The sequence below is a fragment of the Lutjanus erythropterus genome, chromosome 17 (assembly GCF_056507025.1).
Source record: "Lutjanus erythropterus isolate fLutEry1 chromosome 17, fLutEry1.hap2, whole genome shotgun sequence".
Classification (NCBI taxonomy): domain Eukaryota; kingdom Metazoa; phylum Chordata; class Actinopteri; order Lutjaniformes; family Lutjanidae; genus Lutjanus; species Lutjanus erythropterus.
The window spans coordinates 28914993-28938175 of NC_139333.1; the positions used below are offsets into that span (position 1 = coordinate 28914993).

At 41.2% G+C, this 23183-nt stretch overlaps 2 protein-coding genes across 2 annotated transcripts; one reads left to right on the top strand and one right to left on the bottom strand.

Moving 5' to 3' along the window:
- The first annotated feature begins 75 nt into the window (after nucleotides 1–75).
- On the top strand, nucleotides 76–15292 carry hid1b (HID1 domain containing b). The gene is made up of 19 exons (XM_084740877.1): nucleotides 76–212; nucleotides 1613–1762; nucleotides 2611–2781; nucleotides 4772–4894; nucleotides 7765–7871; nucleotides 8247–8363; nucleotides 9027–9258; nucleotides 9345–9401; nucleotides 9481–9621; nucleotides 9991–10081; nucleotides 10214–10365; nucleotides 11656–11734; nucleotides 11849–12013; nucleotides 12101–12322; nucleotides 13237–13373; nucleotides 13457–13540; nucleotides 13626–13717; nucleotides 14301–14459; nucleotides 14654–15292. Exons 1-19 carry the CDS (start codon nucleotides 147–149, stop codon nucleotides 14715–14717), a joined length of 2409 nt encoding a protein of 802 aa, XP_084597003.1. The 5' UTR covers nucleotides 76–146; the 3' UTR covers nucleotides 14718–15292.
- A 1161-nt stretch (nucleotides 15293–16453) lies between these two features.
- Nucleotides 16454–22329, bottom strand: LOC146312418 (proton channel OTOP3-like). The gene is made up of 7 exons (XM_084740878.1): nucleotides 21856–22329; nucleotides 21645–21781; nucleotides 20299–20357; nucleotides 20000–20154; nucleotides 18363–19045; nucleotides 18105–18263; nucleotides 16454–17192 (listed from the first exon to the last, which is right to left on the bottom strand). The coding sequence occupies exons 1-7, from the start codon at nucleotides 22220–22222 to the stop codon at nucleotides 17022–17024; spliced, it is 1731 nt and encodes a 576-aa protein (XP_084597004.1). The 5' UTR covers nucleotides 22223–22329; the 3' UTR covers nucleotides 16454–17021.
- Nucleotides 22330–23183: the final 854 nt, after the last annotated feature.

A 23183-nucleotide genomic window follows, 5' to 3' on the forward strand; every position in this document is an offset into this window, starting at 1 on the left:
CTGTGTTTCCCGAGCCGCTCCTGAAGGCCTCAGAGCGCGGAGCGTCAGTCAGCGGTGGATGAGATGAAGAGATTATCCTCCTCCTCCTCTTCCTCGCAGAGTTTAACACGGATCCGAACAGGCAGCAGGTGGTTTGTGACACAGAAATGGGAAACGCTGACAGCAAACTTCATTTCAGGAAGGCGGTTATTCAACTGACAACCAAAACACAGGTCGGTTTATGATCATTAAACACAACATTTAAAACAGAAAACCATCATCGCGTCTGTGGTTTACATTCAGTCTGTGGAGAGATAAAGTAAAGAGTGCCAGATGGTAGCCTGAACTGCAGCTCAGATCACAGAGAAAAAACAGAAAAACACCGCAGACAGTTTATATCGATGATTTACAGACAAAATACAAACATATGTCCTAAAATATTCCTATTTATTTCAATATTTGAGCTGCTGAAGTGACTGCAAACGCTCATTTTTGCCATTAGATTATTTGACTTAAGCCAATTTCTTGTTTATTTAGTGAAATTGTCTCGAATATTTAACATATGACTTGAGAAATGTTGAATTTAATTAGTTTTCTAGCAGACAGCAGACGTGTTTCCCTGGCAGGTGCATTTAAGGTGGAACTAACTCGATACGCTACAGAGGACTTGAACGCACCGTGTGTGGTTACAGTTGCAACAATTAGTCAATTATTAGATTAGTGTATTGACAGACAGTGATCCTGCGACTATTTTCTAATTCCTTTGTGTCAATTTTCAAACAAAAATTCATCTAATATCTGAATATCTTTTGTTTTTTGGACATTTTAGGACATTTAAAGACGTCCCTTTGGGAAGTAGGCCTTGTCATGGACATTTTTTCACTATTTGTGACGTTTTAAGTCAAACTGATCTATTAGTTAATCAAGAAAACAACTGTCTGATTGATTGATAATGAAGAGTATGATTAGTTGCTGCACTGATGTTGGTTTTTAGTGTCTTGCATGTTCACAATGTTGAACCATTAATGTTTTAAATATCTGTCAGAGATTGATCTGAAGTTGATTAACACTGACAGAGAATTAATCTGCAGTAATTGTGTTAAAGGATTTATTGAAGATATTTAAGCCATAATGACAAACATTTGATGGTTTTATCGTTTAAGTATGAAAATGTTCATCCTCTCTTGTCTTACAGTTTAGTAAACTGAGTATATTTGGTTTTCAACTTATTTACCAAACAAATCATCAGCTAATGAACAAAATAATCAGCAGATTAATTGATAATGACGATAAATGTTACCTGCAGCCTCACTTACATTATTCAAACTTACTTTAAGAAGTTTCCAATCAGATGTGAAGATAAAACAAAAACAACAGCTGATGGCTGCAGGATTTGTCTGTAACTAATGATTGATTTAGAGAATAATATTACATCCTGTTTACATTTGTTTATATTTAGCAGCTGTGTGATGAATAATATATGAACAGTGGGTGTTTGTTCAGAGGTCAGAGGTCAGTGATGAGGCTGTTGTGGTGTGTTGGGGTGTTTGTGTGTGTGTTGGTGTGTGTGTGTGTGTGTGTGTGTGTGTGTGTGTGTGTGTGTGTGTGTGTGCGTGTGTGTCTTTTCCTGCAGCCTGTTGAGGCCACAGACGATGTCTTCTGGGATCAGTTCTGGGCCGACTCGTCCACCACCGTCCAGGACGTCTTCGCTCTGGTGCCGGCCGCAGAGATCAGAGCTGTCAGAGAGGAGTCTCCGTCCAACCTGGCAACCCTCTGCTACAAGGTAAGAATACTCTACTGCTCTGCTACAAGTTAAAAATAAGCTGATATAAGTTAAAAATACTCTGCTTCAAGGTAAAAAATACCATGCCACAAGGTAAAAATACCTGTATTTAAACAGTATTTAAGCACAGCAGTTGAGTAAATGTACTTAGTTACTCTCCACCCTCGGCTGCGGTCTCTCCTGGTTACAGTCAGTCGGAGGAATGCTGCTGTTTGTTGTTCCCACACTTTAAAAGTTGCACACATCAGTGTTTGTAAAGGTCAGAGGTTATTTGAATGAAGGAGACGCGGCTGAAAATAAGTTTTTAACAGAAGAGACAAAGAGACAAGAAGACATGGGATCAGATTTATCATTATAGGAACAGGTTTTATAGAAAAAATGTTTTTTCTGTATCTTACTGAAATTCAGAATTGTTATTGATGTGTCATTGGACCTATTTTCCAACTTGTGATAAATCTGGCGATCATTTTTCCACTAATCAATAGTTGTTTGGTCCATAAAATATCAGAAAATGTAGAAAACCAATTAATTAATCTGTGAGTAATCTTTGAATTTGAATTTGAGTTTTCTGTCTAACAGTGCAGGACATTTTAGCCCATCTTAAATTTTGTAGAATTTCTTCCATAATGTTTTTGTTTATTTGGGGACCCAAATTAAAGCTCCTGTGACCCACCTGTGGGTCACAACCCAGTGTTTGGGAATGATGCTCCATATGACCCACAGTACATGAGTAAACATGACCAGACTACCTGTTTCCATAGAGTTATTCTGTATGTGTGGACTGTTTGAAAAAAACATGAATGCATCATCACAGTCCTTACGGTTTTCTTCCTGTGTTTCTTCCTCAGGCGGTGGAGAGGCTGGTCCAGGGCGCAGACTCCGGCTGCCCCTCAGAGAAAGAGTGTCAGATTGTCCTGAACTGCACCCGCCTGCTCACCCGCATCCTGCCCTACATCTTCGAGGACGCCGACTGGAGGGGCTTCTTCTGGTCCACCGTGCCGGGAGCCGGCAGAGCGGGGGTACGACTCTCATCACACAGGAGGGTCGTCCTCACAGTGTGTCATTTCCTGTTTGACTCTCAGTCTGTCTGCAGAGATCACTGAGAAATCTTCAGGCTGTAAACTGCATCAGAGGCCACAGTAGAAGATGTAAAGTTCATTAATGATTTTACACTGAAGCTGGTGAAAGACTGATGCTGTGTGTGTGTGTGTGTGTGTGTGTGCGTGCGTGTGTGTGTGTGTGTGTGTGGGCTGTACAGTAACAGGAAAGGAATGCATTCAGTAAGCAGTATCCCCTGCTTTTACAAGTTAAATTACAAACCAGGTGTGTGTGTAATGATTTAAAATGAATTGTTCTTACTGTAAGACCTGAAAGCCTCTGACTGTTTTAATTCTTTAATTGACAGGAAGTCTTTTACTGACAGTAACTTTCAGTTTAATGTGAAAACAGTGGCTAATTACAGAGCCATGTTGACATTAGCCTTAAGCCAAAAAAGGGAAAAAAAAACCACTTTATTTTCCACACATTAAAGGAAAAGTTCACCTAATGAACTAAAAAACCCGCAAAGGTATAAGATCACAGAAATGGTGTGGGGATTATCTTGACTAACTGGGGTATTTGACATTTGACATTTTTTAAAATTATTATTAGTTGTTTTTTTTTTGGGGGGGGGGGTATGTCTTTAATGATTGGACAGCCGAAGATATGACAGAAAAGGGGGAGACACGGCCTTTGCAGGGGCAAACGCTGCTAACTGAGCTACCAGGCCAACAGCTAAGGGCGGAGATGTACTTACTTTTAACTGTGTTTACACACTGTCTCACATATCCTGCGTCCATTTGGATCGTCGGTTGTGCACGTCCTCAGACAGTAACGCTACACATCCACAAGATGCTCCCGTCATCCTCGCTTACGGTCAGTTATGAAAGTACCTTCAGCAACTCTCTCTCTCTGTTGTTGGTGAGTAACACTTTACAAGAAAGCTTCACAGGGTGCCTTTAAATTTTAATTGGCAGAAGTCTGCAGCAGAAAACCTGAACTTGTGATTTGAGTCAACTGGCGACTGAAAAACCAACTTTAATTTAGCATCTTTGCATTTTATTTATTGGTTGATTTAGACAGGAGAGATTCAAACGAAGGAAATCAAGAACTCTTTCTCAGAAGTAGATGTGTAAACCTCTGCAGCCTGAGACGACCTGCAGTACTCTCTGTTGTGTTGTTGTGTGTGAAGCAGCAGACACAGGAATCCAGTCCTCCTGCAGACAATCTGTGGACTTGAATCCGTCCACAGTCTTTCAGGTCTGCAGACATCAGACGATTTGAGGCCCTTTGAGGCCCCCGGTCATAATAATCTACACCAGTTAGAAGTGATGGCGTGTCTGATTCTGTAAGATGAGACTGTAGCTGCTGCTGTTGATGCTGTCGAGGTCACTGTCCCAAACCAAACCCCACCGTCCTCCCTCCCTCGACTCCCCTCTCTCCTCCTCCTCCTCCTCCTCCTCCTCCTGACGGCAGCTGGTTCTCTGGTTACCTGGTCGGCAGGGGACCCACAGTCCAAACACTGCCCATATTGTGTGTCCCCCTCCTTCTGGCCACTGGTTGAATTAAGGAGGGATTGAATGTCCCTTAATTAAAGTGTGGGATGGAGGTGAAGTGAAGTTGGAACAGACTGATGTGTTGTTTGTAGGTGGAAGAATTCAGTCTGTTATTGACTCTGTTTGTAGACAAGAATCCAGTCAAACTGTGTGTATTTTCTTCATCTGCAGTATTTTAATTTCTGGCTGCAGTTCATGGTGCTGCTATATTAGATTGTATTATGTTTTAAGGACATTTAGTTTAATAACTATTTTGATATTTCATTAATTATTTTGAGTTCTCTGACAGTAAACTGAATATTTTTGGGTTGTAGACAAAACAAGACGTGAAGATGTTACCTTAGACTTTGGGAAAAAGCGATCAACATTTTTCACCATTTTCTGGAACCAAACAACTCGTCTCTTTGTCCTGCAGCGTCTGGACGAAGACGAGGACGATGCTGAAGCTCGGCCGCTGGCTGAATCTCTGCTGCTGGCCATCTCTGACCTGCTCTTCTGTCCAGATTTCACCGCTCAGAGCCACAAGAGGAGCAGCTCGGTGAGTCCACCGCCCCTCTACGTCACAGCCTCAGTATCCCACAGTGCAGCTGGACACAAACACCTGCCAATGTTCAGCATTTCATTAAAGAGATTTACCAAAGCATGGCCTCGGGTAACTGACCTGACATTTCCACTGCACATCTAATGTTACTTAAAGGAGCAGAAACATTTTGAGACAAATGTTTATTTGCTTTTTTCCAAGAAGAGGAGAGATGAGATTAACATCGATCGATAGTGTCTGTGCTTTAAATTCAGAGTCTGGTCTGTGGTTCGACTAGCTGAGCGTAAAGACTGGAAGCAGGAGAGACAGCCGCCGTTGTCAACCATTACATGTCATTTTACACTTCATTTTTTCACAGGCTCCTCCTCAACATCATCACCTTCCTAGCTTGTAATTTAACTAGTCAGGTTTAGACTGATAACGGGGGAGACAGTTGGACAGGCGCTGTCCAAAGAGAGAAAAAAAAAAAAAACCTACAGACACCTTCAAAGCTCATTAATTAACTTTTTCTTTTGTATTTTTTAAGTTTGGATAGAGTAAACAAAGCTAGCAGCTCCCCACCGCCTCCAGTGTTTATGCTAAAGTAAGTGCTTAAGTAAAAGTACAAAGTACTTCTTGTCAAAAACTACTCAGATGTTTAATGATTTATCAATAGGAGCATTAATTGATTAATCATTAAAAATTTATAAGCTACAAAGCACCTGTTTTTTTCTTATTTTTTCTCATTTTCATTTTTTGTGTGTGTTTTTTTTTTAATTTGTTGTCATTTTAAATTGAAGTTTCCTTATTCAACAAATGAGGTGCAATAACTGCTGTGTCTAGACTATTGATTAAAACGATTTATACATTATTAATTGATCAAATTCCAAACGGCAATCAATTAATGATTAATCATGAACATCCTCACTCTAAACCTGTACCTCCTGCAGCGTTTCGTTTTTTTTCATCTGTATGACCTGGTTTTTATTGGCTCGGTTCAAATATTAATTCAAATAGTACTGATTTGTCATTTTAAAAGTAACTAAGTAGATTACAGTGTGCAATGCACACTTAAGTACGAGTAAAAGTACAGACTTAAAAATCTACTCAGAATTTGTAATCAGTTACTTCCACCCCTGCAAATTAGTATTCCTCAGTTTTGAGTTTGTCCTTTTAAAAGTTTGTTTTTCTTCTTTCTTGAACTCAGTGTTTACTTTGTTTCTGCCTTTAAGTGTCGATACTGTTCTGCTCATGGAGGCGGGTCTCTGTTATTCAGCGCCGCGGCGGTACCAGCTAACGCTGTTATCTCCGTCACACAACCTTCTCAGGCAGTAGCTCGAGTTAATGAGTTACCCTGCAGGAGACGCAGAGAGGGAGGAGTGGCCGTGTTTGTCAACTGGGCTGTCGGGAGAGCAGGGTGGACACGTCTTAACCAGGCTGAGCAAACATGTGTGGTGCTGCAGAGAAAATGTCCTCCCTGTAGGTCCTAACCTCTGCGTGATCAGATCAGTCCTCTCACACCTCACAGTCACCCCGAGGACGTGTTAAAGTCAGCCGAGCGTGTGTGTGTGTGTGTGTGTGTGTGTGTGTGTGTAATTGTGCAGCAGAAGGTGGAAAATGACCTGCGGCTGTCGTTTGTTCCCACCTGCCTCACTGACCTGTGAAGCATGAACACAGAAACACCTCAGCTGAAGGTGAAGTTTCTGAGCATCATGATGAACGCTTTATTTCTGAGCTTTCACCTCCCAGAAAAGATTTAGAGCTCAAAGTCTGTTAAAGGCTCAGTTCACCTAAATTCTAAATTACAGATATGCAGAAAGACAACACAGATATTTGGCAGAATTCCTTCTGCCAACCGAATATAATGTAACCCGACACGCCCAGATGGTTTGTTACACAGAACCATGTGGGCAGCTGTCCACAGAAACTGTTTGGAAAAGGGCAGGTGCTTTCAAGAAAACCCCTGGTGAATGATTGGACAAACCGTCTGTCAGGGCTAACACAGGCTAACTTCAACCAATCAGATCAACTCGCTGAACCGAAGCCGGCCAGAAGAAGAGTGAAAACCTGTCTTCTTGTCTTCTCGAGTCTCCATCAGCTCTGAGCCTTCAGGGAAAAGAGAGGATTTAATAGCCGTGGCTTTTTTGGTCAAAAATGGCTCTTTTGATCGTAAAGGTTGCAGACCCCCGTCTTAACTCCTCACGTCTGTTCTTCTTGTTTCTCTGCGTAACGTACAGCAGCAACAAGGTCATCAGACTTTTTTTTTGTAAAAATTAATGCAAACTGTCACAAGCCAGTCTCACCAGACCAGAGCTTCCTGGGTTTGGTTGAACACCCATGAATGTGTGTGTGTGTGTGTGTGTGTGTGTGTGTGTGTGTGTGTGGTGGTTTAGGGTTGTGGCACGGTGCCCTTTGCTGTCACTTTACTTGTGAGGAACAATGGCAGCACCTTGTCAGATCTATTCATAAAGCTGTAGTTATCAGTGCTGAGGTGTGACACACACACACACACACACACACACACACACACACACACTGTCAGCAGAGCTCTCAGATGAGTCCACTTGTTGAATCACATGGTAGAAGTGGGTGTGAACACCGTCTCACTGCTCCGCTTGGACACTCAGCTTCAGCTCTGCAGAATGAAAGAATCACAGTGGAAACAGTGGGTTCATTACAGTCTTTAGACTGAGTGTTAAATATCACAGGTTATAGAGGCCACTATAATCCACAGAAAAACCAGTCTGTCAGGAAACAGTGTTTTTTTTTGTTAGATTACATTTTGTTTCCTGAACCACGAACAATAAACTTTGATGCATTTTCCGCCAACAACACACATTTCTAATCTACATGACATGCATTTTTGTTATTGTTGTTGTTGTCTGCAGGACACAGCTGAGGACATTCGAACTATAGACAGCTGTGAATACATCTGGGAGGCCGGGGTCGGCTTCGCTCAGTCTCCTCCTCTAAACTACGTCCACGACCTTAATAGGTGAGACTGATTTTCTTTTTGTTTTATCACTCTGATGATCCGTCCCAACTGTTTTCTATTTTTGTTAAATTGTATGTATTCATGTCACCTAACTGGATGAAGCTTAAACAATTTATTTTATGATCATTCTGCATCATTTCTACAGAGAACACTGCAGCAACATGATGAATTTAAAATCCTGTAACTCGATGTTTCTGACTCACTCAAAATGTCAGTCACAGTTATCCTCGAACAGGACAAACCAAACTAATATTCCTAAACAGAATAACTCTGGGATTATATACTGTGATTCATGGAGACATTATGTTTTATATTTTGATGAAGATCTTGACTGTGTTGATTTTTTTTTTTTTTTTATCCGTCCTTTTTGTTCAGGACCGAGTTGTTGAAGTTGCTCCTCACCTGTTTCTCTGAAGCCATGTACCTTCCTCCTTCATCTGATAGAAAAAACCTCAATCCCTGGGTCTCCTTCTTCTGCTCCACAGAAAACAGGTAACACACAAACACACACACACGACTCCTTACTAACTGGAAAAAGAAATGTAGCTTTTTAACCCTGAGTAGTGTCTGCAGGAGCCCCAAAAAACTTTATGTTTAGACGAGCTCATCATGACGTCACACCAACATATAACAGTCAGAAAACTTGCAGCTGATTTCAGTTGCTGAGACGTGTAAAGTCTCCGAAGATACCACCTGGTCGCCTCCTTAGGGAGGTGCTCCAGGCACGTCTCCACGCTGGCCTGGGAACGCCTCTTGATCCCCCGAGTCAGAGCCGGTTAATGTAGCCGTGAAACCCCTGCTGAAACTTGTACCTCTGTGACCTGATAAACAGTTGAAGGTGGATGGATGTAAATGTAAACACTTTGAAATAATGTTGTGAAAAAAAGATGCCATTAAATTATATGTACTTGACATGGAGGTTTTCTACCTGGAAGTTATTGTGAACAAGCATTATGATTAGTTCTATAGATGAGACATGAGTTTTGAACCTGAGAGGCAAAACCCAGGGCAAAGATTGTGCTTTACATTAACCTCCACTGTGGAACATAAATACCCCTCTGAAGAGCCCTTCACTGACTCCTCTGAGAACATGGAAAACTCTGATAGGCCACCCTGTGTGACTGACCTCCACCTGTCCCTCGCTGCTCCACCCAGACACGCGCTGCCTCTGTTCACCTCCCTGCTCAACGTGGTCTGTGCCTACGACCCCGTGGGCTACGGCATCCCGTACAACCACCTGCTGTTCTCCGACCACCGGGAGCAGCTGGTGGAGCAGGCGCTTCAGATCCTCGTCGTCACCCTGGAGCACGAGGCCGGGTCGGCCGCCAGCGCCGCCCTGCACGCCCTGGACCGCTCTGCGTCGCCCTCAGCTCTGGAGGAGCAGGAGGTGAGAGGGAGACGAATAATTTGATGAGTTTATTTTGATAAAAATAGTGATACTGACTTTAAAACCTTCTCTTGCGTTTGTTTCAGGCAGCAGGGCCTGATAACCTGTTTGTGAATTACCTGTCCAGGATACACAGAGAGGAGGTGAAACATACAAAACCATTTATCACTGAACAGGATGATACTGTAGGATGTTAAAGTGTGTTTTTGCTCCGTCTATCAGGACTTGAGCTTCATCCTGAAAGGTCTGGCTCGGCTGCTCAACAACCCTCTGATCCAGACGTACCTGCCTCGCTCCACCAAGAAGATCCAGTTCCATCAGGAGCTGCTGATCCTCTTCTGGAAGTTCTGCGACTTCAACAAGGTGTGGAGATCGATCTTTTGCAGTTGATACAGAAAAGTGGATTATTTTTGCGTGTATTTTGACGTTAAGCATGAGAAAATGTTGATGGAAATGGCAGAAAAACATTTTTACGCTCGTTTGCAGTGGGTTTAGCCTCTTAAAGGGTTAATTCACCCAAAAATGAAAATAGTGTTGGCTGCGGGTTATCTTGAGCAACCAGGTCATGATGTCAGGACATTATGCATCTTGCATCATTTTCAGTCAAATAAAATAAACAGAAATAAAATTTTGGACACTGCTTTGTTTCAAAGTAAAGGAGCTTGTGTAGTTCTGAATGTGAGTGAGTAAAACGGAGCAGAGGAGTTCAAACTTGAACTTTGTGTGTTTTAGAAATTCCTGTTCTTTGTGCTGAAGAGCAGTGATGTGTTGGACATGCTGATTCCCATCCTCTTCAATCTGAACGATGCCCGAGCAGATCAGTGTGAGTCACCTCTGCCTGTTTTTTTTGTGGGGGAAAGATTAAATATAATTCTGTTTGTGTGTGCATGAGATGATGAGTGGTAACTTGCATGGATTATTATTAAAAGGTGTTTGTGTTTGTGTTCATCTGCAGCCCGTGTGGGCCTCATGCACATCGGCGTGTTCATCGTCCTGCTGCTGAGCGGAGAGAGAAACTTCGGCGTCCGTCTGAACAAGCCGTTCACTCTCCGTGTCCCGATGGACATCCCTGTTTTCTCAGGAACCCACGCTGACCTGCTCATCGTGGTAAGATGTGGAAAAAAACAAAAGTATTTTATATATTATAAGCATTACTTCATGTTTGTGACTGGTCAGATTTGAATGCTGGTCTTTGCTGCTCTCTGGTGGTCAGGAGTATTGATCACTTCTATCAGTTTTCACCAAAATGATATAACTGTGTGAAACACAGAACTTTCCTTTGTAACTATTTACTTTTAAATGCAGTAATTGGTGAACTAATTCAATTACTTTTAAGAGAAGTAACTGTAACTAATTACTAGATTTTAGTAACTTGCCCAACATTGGTGGCTAACATTATAACATGCATTAAACTGTATAATTGTGAACTTCCTAACATTAATGTGTTTAGAATGCTAACAAGCTAAATTAAGCATTTGTATGATAAGGTAAAAATCAACATATTAGCATAGTTATTAGCATCTGGTTGTTAGCATGAGCTTTAGCTTCAGAAAAGCAAACAGAAAAATGTGTAAGCTAAAATAAAGCTGGCATGGTAAACAAACATTTAAATATGCGTAAGACTGTATGGCTGGTTATATGCTATTATTAGTGTGTTAGCATGCTAACAAGATACATTTTGTGTTCTAAACATTAATATTTTAATTTGTGATTTGAGTATGTTGCACTATAACTTACACAGTAATGCGCTAAATGTTACATGCTAAACATCAAAAAGAATATGGCAATATAGGATACAATAGATGCATCTGGTTGTTAGCATGCTAACAAGATATGTCCTTAACTTTAGCATTTCTTTCTGTGAATATGCTAGACTATAACTTGAGCACAGTTATATGCTATATGCTATATGCTAAACATTGAAATATTAGCCTCTGATAGTTGTTTTTGATGGAAATACATATACACAAAAACATTTCTAAAACTTTTTCTAGTTTGTTTTGTGAATTTTTTTCCCAACCAAATCAAGGCTCTCAGGATAGGATGTGGTGTCATGTGGGTTTTTTGTTTTGCACAATTTGTGATTTGGGACTGTATGATTAAAATGAACTTTCAGACACTCTCTGATCATGTTGACCTGACACTGACAAGCTGAATCTGTGTTTTCCTAAAATGAACACCAAATAGAAGATTATACCTTTGTGGTGACATCTTATACCAGAGTATATTTTATTCTTTCTTAAAAAGCCTAAAAATGATTGGAATTTAGATGTTTTTTTGATAATTCCCACCAATATCTTACATCTCCTGTCTCTGTTGTATTTTCTGATATTGTGTGAATAAATATGCAGCAGCAGAGCGTCACTCTGAATATTCTCTGCACTTTTTCATGTTTAGATTTTCCACAAGATCATCACCAGCGGACACCAGCGCCTGCAGCCTCTGTTTGACTGCCTGCTCACCATCATAGTGAACAGTGAGTATCACTGATGGGATGCTGCCCCCCGGTGGTTAAATCTGAGAAGTGCAGAGTGTTTTAAGGCCTCTCTGGGATTCTGCTGTGACATCTTGATGTTTTGTGTCTCCACAGTTTCCCCATATTTGAAGAGTCTGTCCATGGTGGCGGCCAACAAGCTGCTCCACCTTCTGGAGGCCTTCTCCACCCCCTGGTTCCTCTTCTCCTCCCCTCAGAACCACCACCTGGTCTTCTTCCTGCTGGAGGTCTTCAACAACATCATCCAGTATCAGTTTGATGGTGAGAACAAACTGTAGACGTGAACTCAAGTCAGGTCAAAATATCCCAAAGCCGGAGGATTGACCAGAGACTAAATCTCCCTCACAGGTAACTGTAACCTGGTGTACGCCATCATCAGAAAGAGGAATGTTTTCCACCAGCTGGCCAACCTGCCGTCGGACGTGGCGTCCATTCAGAAGGCCCTGCAGAGGAAGAAGAAGTCTGGGATCTCAAGGAGAAACTCTGTAGAGACGGAGTCCATGGAGGGCTCCAGACCTGCTGTACCTGCTGAACCTGGAACACTCAAAGCCAGTTTAGAGGCCACTCCAGGTATGAAGATCGATCACTACATACATGTAATCTGTAATGCATGAAATCAGTGTTTCATGATGATTGTCCAGAAAGTCTGACCGTCACTTTACTTCAAACTTTTTATTCAGTATAAGGTCAGTTAAAGGTCCACCAGAAATCTTTTCAGTGTAAAATACTAACCCAGGCCAAAGAGAGCATGATGTCATTGAAAGCAAAGCAGGAAGTGTTGTGTGTGATTGAACACACGTTCCTGCACAGATCTGCCTCTATGTCTGCACATCAACAGCCTGCAAAACGGCTCCGAGTGCCTAACAACTGTACCGAATCCTAAATCCTTATTTATATGTTTAATATATTTATAAAAAAATAATAAAAACAGGAAATACGATAATTAGATATGGCAAATCAAAATGTTAAGGCATTTAAAGGTCATTTAAGTCATAAAATGTCCCTTGGAAAAAGCATACAGGGTTGATTAAAAGGCATTAATGGACAGTGAACAGCTACCTGTGGAAGCGAGTCATGCTAATGAAAGGATAAGTTAAAAATGTGTTGTTTTAAGTGCCGTGTAAAGATGTTAACAGAGCCTGCCTGTTTGGGTAGGCTGTTCCATAATTTGGGATTATAATTGGAAAAACAATCTGCATCTCCAGTTTTCTTTTTGGTGGTGTTTTGTGTATCTAAGAGTTCAAAACAACAGGGGATGTGTGACGTAGGATGATCCTCAGCTGTTTGGAAAAGTTTGGAACATATTCTGAACATATGAATCGACAGCAGAGACGTGGTCTGTGTTTCAGGGGTGATTTGGGAAGTTTCTGTTGATGTTTACTGAGTCTGGATCCCCCTAAAATCAGACCTACAGGGGTGGAAGATTTTATTCCAGTCATAATTTTCCCCTGCAAATAAAAAAAATATTCTGTTGCGTCCTTCAGGCATTGATAAGATAACAGAGAAGTCTCAGGTGAGCGAGGATGGTACGATGGTCGCTGTGCCACATTCAGACTCTGCAGACAGCGGCGCTGCAGCTGGAGCCAGCGACACAGAGTCCAACTCGGAGAGAGACCACGAGGTAAATTTCACATCAGTGATGCTCTCACTCTGTTTTTTGTTTTCATTCCCTCAGCAGTTAAAGTGACTTTATCCTGTTGTCAGGTCTACCAGGCCGAGTCAGAAGCAGCGAGGAGTCGATTATCGAGTGTTTCATCATCAGCAGCCTGGAGCGCTACTCCAGACTGGGTTAGTAGAAGTATTTATTCTGCTGGTTTTTGTGATGATGAATATCTCCTGTGTCCTCCTCCCTCATACTACCTGTGTGTCTCAGGTGTCGTCATGGAAGGCGAAGCTTCCTCTACAGACCATCATGCGGCTGTTACAAGTTCTGGTCCCTCAGGTGGAGAAGATTTGTATCGACAAGTAAGAAATTACACAACATTTAAATCCTGAAACAAAGAGGACTTATTTCTTTCAGTTTCTTATTGTGCATCTTTTTCTTCCTTTTTCCCCTTAATGAAGGTGGCACTGCTCACCTTTCTGGTTCAGTCATGCTGACTCCTGCTGCTCATGTTAACATTTATTATTCTGTTTATATTCAAAGAAATCTGCTTTTCCTGCTGCTGAGAATATAAAAATTAATCACTGCCCTTTGGCCTCTTGTTCTCCAGATGAAAGAAAACGTAAATAAATATCACATCATCATGATTTTAATACTTTTTTCTTTTAATGGACATGAAAATTGTCATGCAAAACTGATAATTTCCACTAATTGTAACACATATCGCAATTCCAGTCAAAATAATGGCAATATGACTTTTTTACCAAATCGTGCAGCCTTATTTTGGGATGTTGGAAACATAGCTAGTTTGCAGTTAAAGATCCAAGCTGAAATTGCCTGTAGTCTGGGTGTCGGCATGAAAAGTGGTGAATTTTCCGTTTTAATATAGAAATATTGATCAGTGCAGCTTGAATCTGTCAGTTTAAGTGCTGCTGTCGTCCTCAGGGGTTTGACAGACGAGTCAGAGATCCTGAAGTTCCTTCAGCACGGGACGCTCGTCGGCCTCCTGCCCGTCCCTCATCCCATCCTCATCAGGAAGTACCAAGCCAACGCCGGCACCGCCATGTGGTTCCGCACCTACATGTGGGGGGTCATCTACTTACGGTAAACAATCCAAACTTCTTTATTTTACTTGCTGTGTTTCCTAAATCATGATCACAGAAGAACAAAAGTAAAAGAACAAACTCTCTTTCTTTCAAACTGGCCCAGCAGGTCACATGTGTTGAGAAAGCTTTTGGCTGTCACGGCTTGAGTTTTAACAATGACTTGTTTTCCCTCTCTGATTCTCGTCTCCGTAGCAACGTAGATCCTCCGATCTGGTACGATACGGACATACGGCTGTTTGAGATCCAGAGGATTTAAATCGGCTGCCAAGGATTGAGACAGGATCTGCCGGTTCAGCCGTCCTCACGGCTGAACTGTGATCAGAGGAGCGTGTCACATCTGTCTGAAGTTATTTAAAGAAAACAAGCAGTGATGATCTTCACTCCTGCTGCCAGCTGTCAGGGTCCAGACATGACAGACTGTGTCGAAACATGAGTCACGGCACGTCTCACATTTCTGAGCAGATGCAGGAGAAGAAATGCCAAGAGGTCATTAAATCTGATGATAGATGTGACATTTATTGAATATTAATTTATTCACTTTGCCAAAAATATAATTAGTGGTTTAAAAGTGACAAAGGGAAGTTTTTGCATGTGTCTTTGTGATGTCAGAACAGAGTCGCTGCTTTCTGTTTCTTGCCATATAATATATGAACTCCTGGAAATGTCGGCACACTGTGGACTGAAGGATTCTGCAGGACTGAAGACTTTCACATTGTGGTGAAAGGGAACTACATGTGGTTTGATGATCAGGGACTGAAAACAATTGTACTGCTTCAAGATGTTAGTACAGTGAGTTATACCAAGAATTAAAAACTGATCTGATTGGTTTTAGCTCAGAGGAAGTTATTTCACATGAAGCATTTTCCTGAAAGTACGTGGACACCTGAACATCACACGTGTGATTGTTGAACATGTTGCATTAATCTGCTGCTACGACGGCCTCACCTTCTGGTTCCAGGATTTTAACCAGATGTTGAATCCCTTAAAGTTTCCCTGAGGTTTTGTGCTCTCACATTATTGATGTAAAGGTTTCATAATATAAACAGTCCCTCCAGGATTTCACTGGCTTTTTTTATTGGATTGTTGCAGCTTAAAATGCCTGATTTCAGAACAGCTTTTCTAAAAAATTGCAATACATGTTGTGATATTTTTAGCATGGTAAAGCATCACGGGAACAGCAAAATAATGAGAAATATAAGGAAATACAGTCACAAGTCTGCATTGTGTTATTTTTAAGAAAAAATGGTGCATAATATGCCTTTAATCTTGCAATTTAAGTAAAAGTTGAGGCAGTAATTTTAACAACTTCAGAGTCTCTTTGAACAGCCTGTTGGTCACATGATGACACCAGAGCAATGTCTGTTTTCTCATAAAGATCTCGAGGTGTGGCTGAAAGTTCCAGAGAAAACTACACTCAACTCCTGTTTTTTTATTTCTCAGTTGAAGTAAGAAATCTCAGACTTCTTCTGTGCACACGAAAGGTTTATTTCTCCTGAACTTTGGGCACAGATTTGTTAAAATCTATATTAGTGAACACTTTCCTTTTCCAAGCTTGTCCATCCACCTGACAGGTGTGGCTCGTAGAGATTAAACAGCATGATTACTACACAGGTGTGCTTTGGTTTGACTGTTCATAATAGAAGGACACACAACACAATACCAGAATTTTTTAGGGAGCATGCAGTTGTCATGCATTGTCCAGCAGATCTGTTGCCTGTGAACTGAATGTTCATCTTACTACCATAAACTGTCTTCAACATCATTTCTGAGAATTTGGCAGCCTGCATGTGTAACCACATCAGCCCAGAACCTCCACATCCAGCTCCTTTACCTGCAGGATTGTCCAGACCAGCCACGCTGCAAAACCAAAGATTTTCTGTGCAAACCGTCTCAGGGAAGCTCATCTGTGTGCTCCTCGTCCTCACAGGGGTCGTGGCTTGAATGCAGTTTGTGTCAACATTTCACCCACAAACAGCAGCCTGATCAACTCTATGCAAAGGTGATTATCTGCAGTCCTAGTCAAGTCAAATTTAAGTGTCTTTTGGGTTTATAGATTATAAGATTGTGAAGATATTTAATATTTTAAAGGGATGTTTATTTAATCAGGTAAGTTTTTATTTCACAGTCTAAAAGCAGTTCCTCATTTTATGCACAAGTTCAGTTTAATTTTGTTATGATTGGTTGAAAGGCTGCTGCCTGCTGAACATATTGAAATATTTCATTTTGCAGGTTTTGCCTTTGTGTAGCTTTATTCCAAATCTTTCTTTAAACAGTTAAGCTCCACCACACCAAACTGGGCAAATCATTTCCGTATGGTGCTGGCTTTGTGCACACGGGCGTTGTCATGTTGAAACAGGACGGGAACAAACACAAACTGTTGACACACAATTAGAAGAACACTACTGTCAAATATTTTTGCATGGTGTAGAGCTAAAAGGCCCAAACCATGAAAAACAGCCTCGGTCCAAAAGTGTAGAGGGGCGTCCACGTACAAATAAAAACCAAATAAGTTATAAAAGTTGTTTTATCTACTTCAACAGTCATGTATTTGTATTGTTCGTCATGCAGAGATGAGCAGCTCCATTAAAGCTCCCACAGAGTGCATCCTGTAGAACACGCTGAGCGGCTGACCCAAGTTCACCAGAACAAACCAAACTGAGAAACCAAAGAACTGTTTTCCGAGGCCGTTCTCGAACTGGGGGTGGACTCCAAACGCAGGGATGACCCACAGCTGCAAGAACAGGGAACATGGATGTATTACATGAATGCAGAACCAACAAACTTTATTTTAAAGGGCGACTTATTTTCTGTGTTTTTCAAATAGAAGCCTGTCTTTTAGTAAAAAGTGGTTATGTAGGTTACAGCACTGATGGCCTTCCCTCTCCTCCCACAACTGGGGTTTATATGTAACACCATTATCATACAGAAACATTCGTCAGGTCACATGGGAAAATGGTTTCACCAGTCTCAATCATGCATATTTTGACCAAATTTTTAACACTAGGGGAGACCAGGGGCAACTGTAACATTTTTAACATTTATTATATTTATATATGTATGTATGTGCACTAATTAGTAATACAGTTGACATATTTTCACTAATAAGGACAGCACTGTAATATTAAATTTAAAGCCAGAAGTCAGGGTATACCCACTTGGTGGGGTCAGTTGTAACACTGTAAAGTAAGTCATATAAAGCCAGTGTATCCAAATAAAAGCACATGTAAAAGTAATCACATTACTATAAAATTTAGTTTTTGGGTCATGTGGCTAGATCTTGTAGCTTGCTAGCTAGCAACACCTATAGTAGCATAGTTTGTTCATGTTATTTTTTAACCAATAATGTGGAGATAAAATTGATGAAAGTTTAAATTTGCAGTCATCTAAACTTTAAACAAGTCCAAGAAGTAACCCTATATCTCATGATGCTTTTCCACATGCAAAGAGAGAGAGTTCTACTGAGCGTGTGCAGAGTGAGTGTCATCACTCTAGCTTGTTTCTCATTGGAGAAATTGAGTTTGTTGCAATTGCCTTTGGTCTCTCCAACTGGGAAGCTACAAAATTGTATAAAAACCTCAAAAAAAATAAAGTAAAAAAATAATGGACTCGCCCTTTAAATCAGCTATTAAACACATGATGTTACCATGACATTAGAGAGGATGAGGAAAGCACAGATTTCTTTAATTGCTCTTTTGGTCCAGGGATTTTTCCCATCATGCTCTTGAACAGGAGTTGTCGTGTTCCCCTCCAGCAGTGAAATACCCGTCTTATTTTCCTCTTGTATTGGCACCTTTTTCTTTGGCTGTGGGACAGTTTATGATTGAAACAAAATCTTTTAATGACCGACTTGTTCAAGTTTACAAAACAGTGACATGAGCTGCAGGTTCAGTGAGTTGTTTACCTTGAATATGCTGCTCCGCTGCTTCTGCTTCTTCTTGGCGTAGAGACTCGGGTGCCTGTGGAGGCCCTCGATGATGAAGATGTTCTGCAGGATGAGCTCCAGCAGGCTGAGGAGGGAGTAGGACAGGTCGAGGTCCCCCAGAGTCCCTTGGGTTCCCACGGCCAGGGCCGCCACCAAAGAGAAGTAGGACAGGGCGAGCTGGCCCAGAGCCGCCGCCACCAGGAGGATCACGTCCAGGCTACGGGTGGGGTTGTGTCCCCCTTCGTTGGCCCTCCTCTCCAGTCTGTAGACCAGCATCCCAGCCAGGGAGCAGAGCGACATGACGGGCATGACCGCGAGATGGTAGCCGTAAAATACGAGGAAGGCGGTGAGGCGTTGCTCCCGCTGGCACACCCACACCTGGTAGAGGATGAAGATGGTCACTCCTGCTACGAGGACCAAGGAGCCAAACACAAGTCCGTATATGATCCCGCCTTCGTAGACGACACGAAAGGTGAGCTTCTCAGAGACGTGGTGGTTACCTGGACTCATCCTGCGGCCCACGTTCTTCCACATCACGTAGACCATGCAGCCCGCCATCAGGTAGTACTCCATGTGGAAGGGGTAAAGGATCTCGAAGGCCTTCCTGAAGGTGAGGCAGGCGGCACTCGCACTGCACTGACAGAAGGTCAAATTCACAAGTCCTGGAAGCAGGAAAGAAGGAACATACATAGCAGAACGCAATAATTTGCAAATATTTTTTGACTTACAGTAAACAAAGACAAGAAATTTAATGTTCAAACTCATAAATTGTATTGTTTTTGTAGATATACACTCATTCTGAATCTGATGCCTGCAACATGTTCCAAAAATGTCACAAAAGAGGCAATGAAAGTTGAAGAATGCTCAAAAAACATTGGAACATGTTCTCTGTAATTTAGTCTTTTATAACACAAGAGAATTTCTTCAACATGGGACTTTAAGAAAGATTTGATCATGGGGACTTTGTTCGATGTATCCATCTTGAGATAAAGTTAAGTCTGTGAGCAACTATGAATGGTCAAAGTATGTCCCTTTAAAGTGTTTGTTTTTGCCACTGACAGGCTCAGATTTTTATTCTAAGAGTCTGATAACATTATGGAAATGAGCCCTAAAGAGAAACGCGTTGTTGTTGAAGAGTAAAATCCCATTTACAGAAACAGTTATTTTAGTGCTATAAAACACAATTTGTTCAAACTTGACAGAAACAAGATAAATCTCACCAAAAACATTTTGGTTTGTCTTTCCACTGCTCCAACAATCACCAGCTCCGTTTTGGTTGCAAGAAACTCCTAATCCACTGAGTTAGGTGTGAAAATATTCTGGTTCCACGTCCCGTACGTCCCCGCTGCTTATCTGATGTCTGACCTCCTTCTCACTCCTCCCTGTGATATTTTTATATCTAACTCTTTGAATTAAGAGTTGGTGATTGTTGGAACAATGGAAATATGTTTTTGGTGAGTTTTATTTTGTGTCAGTCAAGTTTGAATGAAGAGTGTTTTACAATGATAAAATTACTGTTTTTGTAAATGGAGTCTGGTGACTGTTAGACAAAAAGGTCTCTCTCTGCAGGGATCCTAATTTTCTCTCCATAAATAAAGATGTTGTCCTTAAACTACCTGGTAAATCAGAGACGTCTGCCTCAGATGAGTTTGTGTTGTTGAACTCGAGCCTGTCCTCTTTTTCTAACTCGATCTCTTCGTGGATGGTGTCCTCGGTCACCGCGTTCAACCACAGCAGCAGGTCAGCTGAGAGGATCAACATCAGCCCCGACCTGCATCAGACACAGCATGCAAATGTAAACATATTCAAATATGATGGTAGAGAAATAAATACAAAAAAACATACATCTGAAGCTAGAAATAACACTCATCCTTTAAACTGATAGAAATGTATGAAATATCTGCTTTTTTTTTACCTGGTGATGATCTTGTGTCTATGAATGCAGTCTTTGGAGTGAGCCCACAGTAAATATGTCTGCAAAAGAAAAATAAGTTTTTCAATGAGGAAACTTGAGGACAAAACACTAACAATTTAAAGATTTATTTATTAAATTGTTTTTTTTTTTAATAATACAATCTATACTGTCAAAGTGCTGCAGAAAAAAGACCGACAATAAGTGTGAAGGAGACATGCAAATAATGACCGAAAGTCATTTTTTGCATTTTCGGTTTGCATCCAGTACATAACAGAAGCACTGATTTATAAATCCCTTAAATATTTCAGGTTTTAATATAACCTGTCTGCACAGCCTTCACATTATTAAATCACATTTTAATAATCTAAGATTTGTTTATGAGGTCTGTCTCTTAATCTTGCAAGTTTTAGAGAAATTTGAGGCAGTGAATTTAACAGTTCCTCACACTGATAAAGACCATAAGATGGAGCTGAAATCTGAAAGTGGATCTATGAGTTATGTTATTTCACAGATCCTGTTTTGAGTCATTAGTTTATTTTGGGATTATTAAGACCTTGTTGTTAAGTTGTAACCAAGGTTTAGAATTTATTTATCACCTTTAATAATTTCCTCAAAAAACAGGGGTAACTCATCAAAATGCTAATTCAAATTATCATTATGTAAATCATTATAAAATCTAATATTTATGATAATATAACTTCCTTTCAAAGATGGGTCACAGGAGATTTTATTTAGGTCACCAAATAAATAAAAGACTGGAACAAATTCTGCAAAATTTAAGATGATTATAAAGCATCTAAAATGTGTGTATTGTCTTACTGATGAGAGCCTGTTATTTCCACATAAATGCACTTATTTTGACTCATTTATATAATCGGCTCAAATGTATAAAAGATACTGCAAAGAAAGAAAAAGTTAAGAAAACTCAAAAGTTCAGGGCAACTTACCCAGCTCAAACTTTAGAAGTTTGAAGTAGAAGTTTTAACTAATAATGTTAAGTTGAGATAATTTACTTTTCTTCTTCTTTGAGTTTTGGAAACTCCCCAAAAAACTGTTTCAAAAATTATTGAGTAAATTCATTGAAGTGAAAGTGAATAATGGTTAATATTTTAATATTTTCAATTAAATCTGTTTAATTTTCAGGGTCACACCTCACTTCAAATTCAAGTTTATCTACAGAAGAAAAGCAGATTGTCTCAACTTGGTCGGCAAAACTTTTTTTTTTTAGTTTATTTCAAAAGTTAAGAGTTTGAGTTTGATTAAAAGTTGCTCAACACTTTTGTTACTTGCTGTTGTTTTGGCACCTCTTTCAGAGACTCTCTCTACCAGGGTGTAAATGTGTTTACCTGCAGAGTGAGAAAAGGAGCCTCGATGAATGGAGAGATCACCTGAGCAGCAGGTCTACAGTCCCTCATACTGATCAGATAACCGATCCTGCAGACGTACAGCAGCAGACTGAAGGCAGCAAACAGCATGAGGACCACTGGAGACAGAAGAGCTCATTAAACGTCAGAAAACAAATATTATCTGACATTCTGTCTCAATGAGGACACTCACAGGTGACAGTGATCCCCCCAGCGTGGTGGTCTTTATGAGGACAGATGCCGGGCTGCTTCCTGGCCCACAGCAGGTACCACAGCATCCACACCAGACTGACCCCCATCAGCAGCAGCATGAACAGCTGGGGCTCATGGTGCTTCAGGCCATCGGGGTTGAAGGCCTGTCCGGCCACCAGAGCGGCTCCCAGAAGAACCACATTCAGACCCAGAAGACCAGAGATCAGACGCCGTCCGCTGGGAACCCAAACCAGCACCGGGTCCAGCTCAGGGTCCTCCTGGATCTGATGGTCTGGGTCATCACCAGGGGGATTTCCAGGTGTCCCCCAGGAGGACTCCAGTTCTGTGGCCCCAGGATCTGAATTCATGTTCCTCCTTCTTCTAAAATCAATCTAAAATTTATTTCTCTCTTCGTGTTGTTCTTCTGTTCTCCATTCAGGTTCCTGTCAGCTGAAATCCTGTCGCTTGACATGTGAAGGCATGAAGGTGCAGCTGAACCTCCTGAACCGCCTTCTGACACTGCTGAGGGTGTGGTCTCCACCTAGAACACTCACAGAACGAAAGGTGCCAGGTAGAACTGTACGGGGTTCTTCAGCTTGTCCAACCTTCTTTGATTCCTGGTAGAACAACCTTAATGAAGGTTCCACTTCCACGGTCCTACATAGAACTCAACTTAAAAAGTTATACCTAGAACCATCTGTGAAAGGTTCCAGCCAGGCATGAGAGTTTCTACAGAGAACCATTTTCTGGTGTAATGGCTCTACCCAGAACCCTCTCTTGGGGTTTCTAAAGAACCTTTCCACCTTCTAAGGGTGGTAAGAAGAACCCAACCAGGGTATTCTATCAACAACCCTTTTATTTTCCAATGGTTTCATCTAGAACCCACCCAATGTTCTACCAAGAACAATCCTATATTCCAAGGGTTTCATCTAGAACCCACTCAGGGGTTGTACCAAGAACCTTTTTTTTATTCCAAGGGTTTCATCTTGAACCCACTGAGGGTGTTCCACTGAGAACCCTTTTACATTCCAAGGGTTCCATCTAGAACGCACCCAGGGGGTTCTACTGTGAACCGTTTTATATTCCAAGGGTTTCATCTGGAATCCACACTTGTTGTTCTTTTGAGACCCCATTCAAATTTCAAGTGTCTCATGTAGAACCCACCCAGGGGGATCAAAAAATCTTTTATAAGGGTTTCACCTTTAACCTTTTTGTCTTCCAAAGGATTCTTCCAAAAAGAGTTCCTTTTTTGAAAAAAAAAAAAAAAAAATGTAATGGAACCCTTAGCCTTACAAATAATTTTTCAGAAGCAAATGTTCTGGATGGAAC

What these genes read in the sequence shown, in the direction of transcription:
- hid1b (XM_084740877.1), top strand. Translation starts at nt 147, where the DNA reads ATGGGAAACGCTGACAGCAAACTTCATTTCAGGAAGGCGGTTATTCAA. An exon ending in AGTTCTGCGACTTCAACAAG is followed by an intron (nt 9,622 to 9,990) that starts GTGTGGAGATCG and finishes TGTGTGTTTTAG; the next exon opens with AAATTCCTGTTCTTTGTGCT. An exon ending in GGAGCGCTACTCCAGACTGG is followed by an intron (nt 13,541 to 13,625) that starts GTTAGTAGAAGT and finishes TGTGTGTCTCAG; the next exon opens with GTGTCGTCATGGAAGGCGAA.
- LOC146312418 (XM_084740878.1), bottom strand. Translation starts at nt 22,222, where the DNA reads ATGAATTCAGATCCTGGGGCCACAGAACTGGAGTCCTCCTGGGGGACA. An exon ending in TGGGGGGATCACTGTCACCT is followed by an intron (nt 21,782 to 21,855) that starts GTGAGTGTCCTC and finishes TTCTGTCTCCAG; the next exon opens with TGGTCCTCATGCTGTTTGCT. An exon ending in TCATCCTCTCTAATGTCATG is followed by an intron (nt 17,193 to 18,104) that starts GTAACATCATGT and finishes CTGTTCTTGCAG; the next exon opens with CTGTGGGTCATCCCTGCGTT.